Source organism: Spodoptera frugiperda, chromosome 14 (assembly GCF_023101765.2).
Source record: "Spodoptera frugiperda isolate SF20-4 chromosome 14, AGI-APGP_CSIRO_Sfru_2.0, whole genome shotgun sequence".
In the NCBI taxonomy this organism is placed as follows: Eukaryota; Metazoa; Arthropoda; class Insecta; order Lepidoptera; family Noctuidae; genus Spodoptera; species Spodoptera frugiperda.
In genome coordinates, this window is record NC_064225.1 from 2,857,391 (window position 1) to 2,869,857 (window position 12,467).

The 12,467-nt window shown below is 36.3% G+C and overlaps 1 protein-coding gene across 1 annotated transcript in view; it reads right to left on the minus strand.

Moving 5' to 3' along the window:
• The window catches only part of LOC118279126 (photoreceptor-specific nuclear receptor), a 39,760-nt gene extending 27,829 nt beyond the window's left edge, over positions 1-11,931 (minus strand). Inside the window, exons 1-4 of the mRNA XM_050698495.1 lie at positions 11,809-11,931; positions 9,784-9,939; positions 3,200-3,328; positions 2,400-2,514 (exon numbers count right to left, since the gene is read on the minus strand). Of these exons, the coding sequence (XP_050554452.1) occupies positions 2,400-2,514; positions 3,200-3,328; positions 9,784-9,844 (305 nt within the window). The 5' untranslated portion in view covers positions 9,845-9,939; positions 11,809-11,931. The remainder of the gene's footprint in view (positions 1-2,399; positions 2,515-3,199; positions 3,329-9,783; positions 9,940-11,808) is intronic.
• Between the last annotated feature and the right edge of the window lie 536 nt (positions 11,932-12,467).

The window sequence follows — 12,467 nt, forward strand, 5'->3', positions numbered from 1 at the left end:
TTTTTCGATGAATTAAAACAATAACATGAACCGAAGTCGTGTAACGATCGACATAGAATTATCTATACTCCGTTAGAGCATTTTCTTTGTACTAAATGTTTTATTATATTGATATTATTTTTTTCATACCTTTTTACTATTTATTTACTTTTTTTCGATAAATTAAAACAATAACATGAACCGAAGTCGTGTAACGATCGACATAGAATTATTTATAAATAATTTATTTCTTATTTTTATTTTTTGATTTTTGAAATAAAAATATATCTATGTCCTTTCTAAGGTTCTAAACTATATCTGTACCAAATTTCAACCAAATCCGTCAAATAGTTGCGGAGATTAATGGTATAAGCATAGAATGTTCGACGTGATTCTTTAATTTGACATAACTTTTTTATTTATGAACCGATTGACATGAAACAAACACTAAATGTAAATTTAAGCATCCCACAATATATTCGTGAAAACCGCATCCAACTCGGATCAGCCGTTTCTGAGATTAGCGCGCACAGACGAACAGACAAACAGACAAACAGACAAACAGACAAACAGACAAACAGACAAAAAAAAGTTAATTACATTTTTGGGTTCGACATCGACATAACAATAACCCCTGCTATTTTTTTTATTTTTATTTTCAATGTACAGACAGCACTTTTCTACGATTTTATTATATGTATAGATCAGTGGAAACAGTCACATAGTTTCACAGCTTAGCTATTACATCTTCCCACCGCAGCTACATAGCACATCTCTGGTGGAAAATCACCCAAGCAATCACTATCATAACAACAATTAACAACACACACTCAAAAATGACACACTATGTACTTACATGCGTTCTTTTGTTTCCGAAAATTGAACCAAATTATAAGTATTAGGTTATGTCAATAAGGTGGAAGATATTGACTCACACACACACACACAGTGTAACTAAACATGATAGTGTTTTGTTGTTGGCACAGCTTTGGTACAATTGTGTCGCAGCTGTGACCTGGTAGTAGCACCGTAGCACTTTCTCTTTTAATTTATTGGTGATTCGATGAAATTAAGAAAAACTGTGGTTGCATTTTTTATGATATAAGCCGGTAAACGAGCAGACGGATCACCTGATGGTAAGCTATCGCCGCCGCCCATAGACGTCCGAAATACCAGTGGCGATATAACTTTTACAAGTGCGTTGCCGGCCTTTTGGGGTTTAGGAATTTAAAGTTTGTAGGGCAATCAGTTGTATGTCTAATTGTTTTTGTGAGTGTAAGTAATTAAGTTAATCAAGACGATAGTTAGAAAAAGCTCCAAAACATGTATCGTTATCGGTAAAATTTACTCAATTGGTATCAGTCAAATTTTTTCGAAGATATATCGATTATTTGAAATATCACGCGTAACGTCACTTCTAGGTACATTTTATACGTAGAAATTACGTATTTACTCCCGTTCCTAAACTTTTAATGTTATCCAAAATAAAAAAATACATGTCTAATATTTTTTCGTTACCTAACTGACGGACTGAATACATTTTTAATTTCCATACCCCGTCATCATCCCTATTCCGCGAAAACCGATGATAAAGACTTTAAAAGACACATCATAAAACAATTGCTCATCGGCAACACAGTTGAGCAATCAAAGTATTTCCTAAAACCAGTACAAGAATACAAAGATCTAAATAAAATGGAAAATGTAACGCAAATACATGACGCAATAGAAGTTTCACATGTTAGTTCTAGATACTGCAATATAGCTAATACATTTGTTCAAATATTATAACTATGTTTGCGTGATCTAATTTTCTGGTGACTTACATTTTTTTTTGTCACTTCTAGATATTAAGTATTGGTGTTGTGTCATGTTTCTGTTTGATTGTGTTCGATAGATAGATAGGTATTTGATGGTGTATCGTAAGAAAATACTTACGTTATTTGTGTTTTCATATTTGCTTAAACAAATAAATTGGAAAAACAATTCGGATAACAAGCTCCGATTTTACAACAACTTTTTTGAAACGAGAAACCCTGCATTTTATTTATAGATAGGGCTTATTTTACTAGGGAAGTGTCATAACAGGCGTTGCACGATGCGGCTCCGGGGTTGATTTACTAAAAGGACCTGGTACCTTCTTTAGGTATAGATAGCGGCTACTGGGGAGGTTTTAGTGAGGTAAAAAAGAAGAAGGTTCCCATGAAGGTTTCCTAAAAAAAAGGCTTACTTCACAAAGTCTGAATAAAATGACTGTTGGCTTCACTGACACATATTCTGATACGATCCAGATCTCGGAAGGAAATACGCCAGATATCCGACAATCGGCTATTTTGAAAAATATTACCTAACATCCATTATACACCTAACCACAAAACTCTTAAAAACAACAAAAGATCAAAATGTAAATAAAAACAAACCTGTAAATAAGTTTCCTCCTGACAGATCGCTTGAAGAATCCGCTGCAGCCGTTACAAGCGAGGATGCCGTAGTGCTTGCCGGAGCTCGTGTCACCGCAGACCACGCAGATCAGACCTGAAGAATAAGATAAGGTTAATACGACGCTGTCGTGAAACCAAAGTGAAGATATCGATCTAATTTGTGGAATAACAATTAAAAGTATGAGGAAACTTGTGCTCTCTGCTGTGTAAGCGCAATTGATTTGTAAATAACCAATCTAAAATGAAAAAAAACAACGTATTGTTTTTTTTTATTCACGTATTGTAATTGTGAACCTGATTGAAAAAGACCAATGAAGTGTCTTGCTCGTTCTTCCCCATAGGAATCTACACTTTAGAACGAGCAAATGGCTTCTCTAGAGGACTAACTGAGAAACACATTTTGAAATAAATAATTTTGTCTTTGACTTTGAAATTATTTTCACGGGAAGGAAGATTGAGAAGACCCCAACCTTTTTAGAGGCTTCCAAGTCCAAGATTCGTAGTTTATAATAGAAGTATAGATTGTGTAACATTGTATTTTAGTAAAACAACTTTGCCAAAAATCAGGTTACAAAAGAACAGGTCGCACATTGATAAGAAGACCGTCTATACGAAAAAATATGTTTTTTTTTGCTAGCAGTGCCATCTCTTAGCGCCCGAAGATACATTGTTTTTTCAAAGACACTTTCCAAAAAATTGCTTTTTTGGTTAGGTAGATAATTTCTTGTCTCATGTATTAATAAACTAATTTGAGGATGACCGATGCCAACCTGTCTTACCCAAATGGTTGGTCTTCTTGCTGGGCGGGTCCGGCAGCCAGGGTCGTAGCGCTGGTGGAGCCAATGCAGCAGCCACCAGGGCAGCTGATGATGGAGGGGACCATCGTAACGGTGATGCGTTGCCTTCACCTGTTGAAGAGAAGTATTTAGTTTAAAATACCACTAAAACTAGATTGATAATTAAATTCGAGTGTCTGTTTGTAATAATGTCTAACTAATTCGTTTACTCTCAGTCTAACTAACTATGTGACAAATCCAGATAACCGCTTTTTTTAAAAGAAATAACCGCTTTTTACCACATGTATTATTTTAATGTAAGCATCGTACATACCTACACTAAAATAGGCTTTTTACAATTTTGTCTGTATGGCTGTGTCTATTTGTTCTGGCTAATCTCTAAAATAATTGAACTGATTTTGACGGGAATTTTATTGACAGTATCAAATTAACCGATAAACCAATATTGATTTCTTACAATTTTAACGATTTCTCATGAAGCACAGACAAGTCCAAAATAGTAAACACGAACTACGAACCCAACCATAGCAAGAGCGTGAACATACAATAGTATAATACTATCACATTGCCCCCCAAAATATTTAATCTCGATAAAGCTAATAAAATAACCATTGCAAATCACACCCTTTCATTTTAATAGATTCCTACATTTTCATACGAGGGGTTACAGTCAAGCGCAGGACTGAGAGTAAACGAATATGAACCTTATTTTAATCTAAATAAGAATGGTTTTTTGAAAATATATGATAATGGGTAGATTAAGACCAAATGTGTCGAATCAATTAAGTGATTGAGGTTCGCACAAATTGATTGCAACGAGTTTGAGGGTCCGGAGTTCATATTAAAGGAGTTGGCATATTGATCAAAATATTTTGGGTGAAGATTTGGTCAGTGGGGAAATGAGATAGAGCTAGATGAACATAGTATCATCTCTTTTTAATAATTATATTAGTGGGTCATCGTATTATTAAGAGTTTCTTAAGCTGGGAGGAATCATAGACTGCTACATTTGCAAGTTACCGAAGCTTTGGCTCGACGAGCAGGAGTAGGAAAGGAGTGGTGTTTAGTCAGTAAGATTCTAATACGCCCTTGCGTTCCGCCTCGCCCAAGGCGGGAGGAGTCATTTGATGATGGACAGTCGCAACACCAGAGGAGTCATAGGTGCGTTGCCAGCCTTTCAAAAAGGAGTACGCCCTTTTCTTAATGGTTTGAAGGTCTCTGTCAAATATGTCACTTAGTCGGCTCTTTTTACAGCTGTGAAAGCAATAGCGGAGGTGATGTCCACGGTACTCTGGCCATACGACGCTTACATAAGATTAAAATGGTTGATATGCAAAAACCAACCAAAAAGTCACAATTACTGACTGACAGTGACGACAAATCACAACACACCTAACCCCCAATCAACGTCAGTCCCTATTGTCCCCTAGCGGAGCAAAAATTGAGTTAGCAATTAGTACTGATGACAATACGAGAGTAGTTACAATTAATTGCTGGAATGCAATTGAAGTGCACTGCGGCCATTATTTACGTGTATCAAGTGTTGGGGTGTTGTGCACACGTATGGTGGGCAGAGTTTAGTTTGGGATAGAGGTGGCAGAAGGAAATTGAAACTGCTGCAAGTTTTTTTGATAGAGAATAAGAATTGTTGATTGGTTTAAAAGTTGTAATCGGTGATAGAAATGGGCATTGTTATTGGCTATATTTTTCTTTAGAGATATACTCAACAAGAATCTTCTTGTCATCCAAAGACTTCTCCCGCCTTAAGCGAGGCGAGAGGGAGGATCAGACTCTTACTGAATAAAAACCACCCCTTTCCTACTCCTGCCTTTGAGCCGGAGCCCCGGTAAATCCGCTAGGCAGTCTACAGCTGTCCATTTAATGCAGGACGAAAGTCTTTCCAAAAGCTCTTCACGAAGTTTAACCTTCAGCTCTTCATATCCAACCACTACAAACGAGCCAGTGTATATCTTTACCGTACCCAAAAACAAAACAATAAGCATATCTTCAAACAACAACAGAATTTCACCACTAAGCATTATTAAAACAGTAACTACATCTATCTCTTTCCCTCCTAACCGCATCTATACTATCCGAGCTCTGTGTCAAATAAGATAATTCGTGGGGGCGATGTCACACACACGCAGTAACTACATAACTACATTCAGTTGTGGGAGTGTGGGAGTGTGCTAATGCAATCTGCCACCTCTCGTTATTCGTGTATCTATGGTCTTTAATTGTCAGTTCTGGTATTGCGTTTGTTTTGTCGCTGGGATTCGGTTTTTCTTGTAAATTAGATAAAATAATGCTTTTATTTTAACAGAACTGTACTTTAAAACAGTTATAACAAAAAAAATATTATTATAAGTTTATTTTGTAAATGGGTTAATGAAGTAATGACAGTATAAAGAGATTTTTAATATTATATTAATTCATCAATTAAATCAGCAAAAACAGCGTAAAAACTAATCAAATCAAATATTTATTTAAATAAAAAGGAAAATTCTAATTGTCAGTACAGTGGATAAAATTAAATTTGCGATTTCAATAAAACGTTTTTCTTAGTTTAACTTCTCATTTAGTGATGTTTGACTGCCCAAAATACATTGTAATCACAAACCGAAAAACTCAAAAACCTACTCTTCAACACAGCTCCCAATCCACACACACATACTAGAAATCTCGAATCACACCGCAGTCAGCCCACAATATGTGAGCAATACAAAATCAATATAGACGAGATTGCTCCCTTGAGGCCGTCTCCCGTCGCATATGGGACCCTGGTATCGTTCGGTTCAAACGGTATATTGATATTATGATACGGCTTTGTGCTGAGATTTTTGGGTTCAGTATAGGGGTGTCTATGTTTAACATTTAAATGTTGGTTAAGATGTTTTTGGTGGTTGAGTGAATGTCTTTTGTTTTGGTTTGATCGATGACTGCAAACAATGAGTAAACCATCTCGAAGATATGGTACTGCTAATAGATGGAACAAGCAAACACAGTATCTCGCTTCATCATCATCATTAACAGCCTATAAGTGGCCACTGCTGACCAAAGGCCTCATCTCGTACGGAGAAGGTTTGAGCATTAATCATCACACTTGCTCAATGCAAGTTGGCCTTTTCAAAGTTAAATCAGAAATTATAAGTCCAGGTTTCCTCACGATGTTTTCCTGAAGATTATTTAGACACTAGTCTAAATTAATAAACACCCTCATGCATAAGAAGCGAGCGTCTTAAACCTCCGGGCTATCACGACAGGCAATCTCTCCACTCTCAGTCACAGTCTAACCAATAGCTCTTCTAATAACAAAAACCAATAACCAATATTTCGACCACACCCAAAATCACACACACACAAAACACACGAGACCAATGAAATAATGCCATCCCATATACCAGCGAAACAACGTTCACAAATAACGTTCCAATTTATGTCACAATACATTCTCTGCCAAGATACGGCGGAGGCTATAAAAGAAAATTTTATAAGACACATAAAAAGTTTCTGGGCCCGAAATTGGAAGTCGCGGGACGAGGAAGCGACGCCTAAATCCTGGGTATCAGGATAAATCAATGTTTGTTTGTGTTAGAATGCCACTTATTCGGGATAGCGAGGTGTGTTGAGTTGGTTGGCTGTGGATTTTTTTGGTGGTGGTATTTTTGAGGGTTTGGTGGAGAAAAACTTTACTGTAATGATGGTATTATTTTTCACTGATGATAGTTATCCTTTTCAAAAATGTGACTACTTTTGGCGATGGTGGAATTTGTTTAATCTCATGACCATGCAAAGCATGTAATTCTCTTGTTACCGAAATTAATAACTAACTCAATCCAATCAAAATTGATTTTTGACAGAAATCCCGTGCAATTAATATCAAAAATACATCAGTATCCTCATATTTAGGATTAAGTTAAAGATTCCTAAATAGGTTTTACACAGCAATAACTACTATCTTATTTAAAATCTAAATTTTCGATACACAACCTCACATTTAACAATCACACTCTGTCATCTACTTCCTGAACCGAACAATTATAAGACTCCTCAAAAATTTTAACACCAAACACGTCTCAACAGTGTCCCTATTCCATGGCAATAGAAACTTTGTCGCTTGCCGTTTTATTTGGTTTTCTTTTGACGCGGCAGCCCTTGAGCCGGTCTGATTAATTTCACCCCCTCCACCCTCTAGGGTTGGCGTTCAGAAGTGCCGCTACCGTCTGAATAACGGATTTTGTTGGCCTTTTACAGATTTTTTTAAAAGAGGATTTTTGGAATTTGGTTGTTGTTTGCTGTTAGTGCTTTGCATGAGCACCGAACATCAACGTAAATCAAACTCGTACTAAGTGTACTTGTAGTAAATAATCAGATCAGAGCACACCAAAGGACTTAACGCGACTGCCAAATCATTGTCATGATCTGATTATCTTATATTTTCTTTTTTTAAAGTTGATAAGTTTGTGTTGTGTTGATCGTGCTAATATTTAGAAATACTGGTTCGATTTAAAAAAAAAATTTAAAGAGGAAGGCTATAGGATATAAAACATCACGCTACGACCAAAAAGAGTCGAGTGGAGCAGGTGAAACCGCGCAAAAGTAGCTTGTTTCATAAAAAAAAACACAATACAGTTCTTTTTTTAATTTTCCCAATCGATATCGATCTAAATCAATACTGGTATATGTCCAAACTGGTAAAGTTACATACTTTTGACTTATGCATTCGACATTGGCATCCGACGGCGGAAGGCATTTGGTCCGATGGAAGAAAGGAAGAGAATAGTCATCTTACTTCAGTACAACAATTACAAGACTTTTTTCACGAAATTCTGTTAAATAATTTTGTAAGTAATTTTAACGAATACAAACGAAATGTTTAATGGAGTCTGAATTGTGGGTGTACATTGTACAGTGACATTACATGCCGTAATGTGCACCTCTGCCTACCCCTTCGAGGATAAAAAGCATGACATTACTAATTCTGAACTCATTATAATATACTCTATAAATTAAGTCCACACTCATATTAAGCCCCAATCATTACATAGCCACTAACATTACATTAAAGTGAGCATCTAAATCTATAATAATTTCAACCTAATCACATCAGCAGCTAACAACAAACAAAATTGCTAAGTCCATTACATTCCCAGCTACAAAATTATCCTATACAGTATACACAGTCGCAATACACACAGAGTTAATAAAATACCCAATATTCAAAACGCGGTGCCATTATGCGAAAATGAAATTTCAAATCCCCCCTCAATGTACCTATTGGTTATTTCGTATTCAACATGCACTCTGACCGGGTAAAGTGGCAAATCATGGAGAGCTTGAAAATCAGTCAAATAGACCCCCGAGTTACTGGCTGGCGAGATCTGAATACTAATGTTGCCTTTGCCTGTTAAAAAAAAGTAGCAAGAAGTATGGCGGCCGCGCGGGAATCGCGGAAAAATATTATCTGTGGCGCTTCGTTGTTTTGAGGGAATTTTATGGGGATATAGTTTTGTATAATATGTATATTGTATGCACATCTATAGATTTAAAAGTGTGTGTGTAATATAAAACATAGTAAATTAACTAAAAATCACGGTTTATACACGTAAATTATTGGAAAAAAGCTCTACTAGTTTCGAGTAGGCTGTGCTGGATCAGGAGTCACTCTGTAACTCGAAACTAGAAGATTTTCAGTTAAATTAGTATGTCTCACGATAGTTATTATAAAAAATTACCTATTATTCTTAATTTTTAAACAAAATTAAAGCTAAACTAAGCCTAACTAAGCTAAAATTAAACAAACAGTCGTGACCGTCGCTTCGTAAAGTTAAACATTGTCTCCACAATTTTGTAACAGCTATGAACCTACTTCAAAAAAGCCGATTCCTTGAATTATAAAACTACATTTTGAATGTTACTCTTTGTATTACATGATAATAATAATTCTTGATTTTTAATATTTTGTTGTTCCCGTCAAAATAAAATGTTGTTATCTTAATAATATGTTCCCGGAACATATGTTATACCTAAGTGATAATTTACTTAAAGAACAATGTTGTCAAAATTATTTAACACATTTAGTATTAGTTTCTGCCCGTGTCTTCACTCGCGTTAAAAAGTATTATTATTAATGGAATTTGTCAAAAACCTTTCTAAGCGTAAGCCGATATCAAAAAAAAGCTGGTCGCTGCACCATCCAAGTGTGGAAGAGCCATGCTTCGGCACGAATGGGCCGGCTCGACCGGAGTAATACCACTGCCTCACAGAAAACTGACGTAAAACAACGGCAACGCTTACGTTCTGTTTAATTGTATAAATAAGGTTACCGAAGGCCCAATCACCCTCCTTCCGAATCCGCAATTCCCCAACAACCCTTAAATTCCTAACCCCCAAATTACCGGACACGCGTTTGTAACACCTCTGGTGTTTCGGGTGTCCATGGGCGGCGGCGATTGCTTACCATCAGGTGATCAGTCTGCCCGTTTACCGGCTTATACCATAAAAATATCCATGCAGCCAACATAAAGTCAGTTTGATATAAAATCCTTTTACAATTGCTCACTTACCAGTCATTCTTCCGTCCGTATGGTCTTGCGTCAACTGCAAAGGAGTTTGAGCCACCTCCATCTTGAAATCTATTCTAAAATTCACTTTTATGCACTGAATTTACTGCTAGTTATACAATAGAATAGTTCATAGTCTTTTTCACTTTAGTTTTAGACCTATAGGAGTGTAATAAGTAACTTTAGTATCTAAACTGCAAAAGGACATAATTACCATAATTAAAAATTGAGATTGGGGATAAATTAAATTAAAGGAGACGATAAGAGTGCCTAAAGTGTCTTTTTTATATTGGAAATGTTTGACCAATATCTCGCCTGGTGGTAGCGATGATGCGGCCTCTGATGAACCTGTTTGCTCATAAGCAATTATTTATTAGTCTTTGAAATGTCTGGAGCTATTTTGGTGAGACTTTTATTGGTAGGCAGTTGATGTACTAAGGAGTAACTTAGGCTACTAGTATTTTAGATAAGATATTTAATTAAAAAAATATTAAATACCCAAATCCTGTCGGACGTCATTATTTTCCGCGGGCGAAGTCGCGGCCCTCAGCTAGTATCAAATAAAGTTATAATGGACAGGTTATTTGGGGTCTTAAAGACACAGATTATTCTCATCAGGAAACACAGACTCGGGCAACGAATTATGGGATTCATTTATTCAGACTTGTACCAACCAGGTTGATTGGCATCGAGTTCCAATTAGATTTGGTTCTATGTGAGTATTTCGCCGTTCTGGCAGAAAGCGGGTTGGTGGCCAAACGCAGACTTATAAAAGCTAAAAAAAAGTTCGCCCCTTTTCTTCCTTCAGGTGTTAAGGACTGATTAAGGAATTACCGACATTTGACTGAAACCTAGCAGCACCGGTTTCTAATATACCCGACTAATGATAAAGCCGAAAACCTCCAGTTATATCAAGTATGAATATATTGGGAAACCTTTTTATGTAAAGGAAGTCATATTTACCCATCTTCCCAATCCCCGATTCCTCAACAACCCTTAAATTCCTAACCCCCAAAATCCCGGCAACGCACTTGTAACGCCTCTGGTGTTTCAAATGTCCATGAGCGGCGGCGATAGCTTTATAAAAATATTTTTTAGACCATACTGCAATTACTTTCATGAAATATGTCTTCGAAATAAAATGTGTTGTCTGATCTTTGATAAAAACAAATAGTTATTCCGTCAAAGATTATTATTTATATATTACGCAGACAATCATATTGGATTCTAATATAAATATTTTTAAATGTTACCTATTTACGAGTATTTGAACAGATGATTTATTCAGTAACACCGTTAAGTCAATAGAGATTAAAATCATTAAACCTGTGACAGTCTGCTGCCATGATAGGCTATGACCCTTTTTACTTCAGAGGAGAACGAATCACCATGATTTCAAAACAAGGTATCTACCTTGTTCCCAACCTATCTAGGTTGGAGATCGTAGTTTAAAAGGTTTAGGTTTATCAGAGAATGAGTCGTGGATGGCTTGACAAGTTACTGGGGTTTCGGCTCGAAGACCAGGAGTAGGAACAGGGTGGTTTTTATTTAGTAAGTGTGTGACACTCTCTCTCGCCACATTCAAGGCGTGAGAAGTCATTGGTTGATTTTCATCCCTTAAAAAATAGTTTATTAGAAAGCAATGATGACATGAGTCTTAGTCAAATAATGTAGCCCTTAGTCGGCTCTGGTGACAACTCGTAAAGGTAAAATATAAGGTATTGTAAATTATAGAAAGTAATTATTGATTCTATTTGGGAATATTTGACGTAAAAATTAATATTGAAGAATCATAGTAAGGTTCTACGCCTACATATCTGATACCTGGTTTATGATCTTATTTTTACCGTGGAAATAATCTTTTCCTGAGACATAAACACTTGATTAGAATGCTTTTTCGGAAGCTAGTCGCAAATAAGTGCTTCCATTGTATTTAAATAGATAGGCAATTAAGTCCTTTTGCAATTTATCTATTTATAAAAAAAAAATAACAAAAAATAAACAACATGAATAGAAAAAAGTGCAAACCGTTTTCACACTCTAACAAAAAAACCCAACGGATTTCCCTCCAAATTTTGACAGAACAAACACGTGACGTTTCACTTTTGACGTTTATATTTTTTTAAGCACGGACGGGCAAAGACCCGCGCGCGTTATGCCACGGCCGGAGAACTTTTGACGCGATATTGCCTGTGAGCTTGAAGGCGTGGCATGGCTCCGCCCCGTTGCTTTTCGCGTCTGACTCTGTCCCCCAGACGGGGGGACACTTCGATTTTGGGTCAGCTGTTAACCGTCCGTTTTAAGCTTTAATTTGTGGCATTACGCCGCTGTTGCGTCGGCCCTGTCGTTTAGAATAATGCTCTCGTACATTTTAACGTGGATTGAACGTTCCGTTTTCCAATTACAACGCGAAACGCTTGTTCGAATTTATATGGAAACAATTGGTTGTGGGTTTGTGTTATTGAGGATTTTATTCCTTTTATTTTTATAAGAAAATTATCGGGTCTGACTGCAAATTATCATTCTACAATTTCCATGCACTAGACTTCCTACTCAAATAAGCTTTGTTCTTCTACTAAAAAATATCTAGGCCCATAGTCTTAGCTTACCTATTTTTATTTCATATGACCTATCTCAAATCCAGACAGTTTATTGATACACCTAAGTAAGAAAATACTTTGTCAATA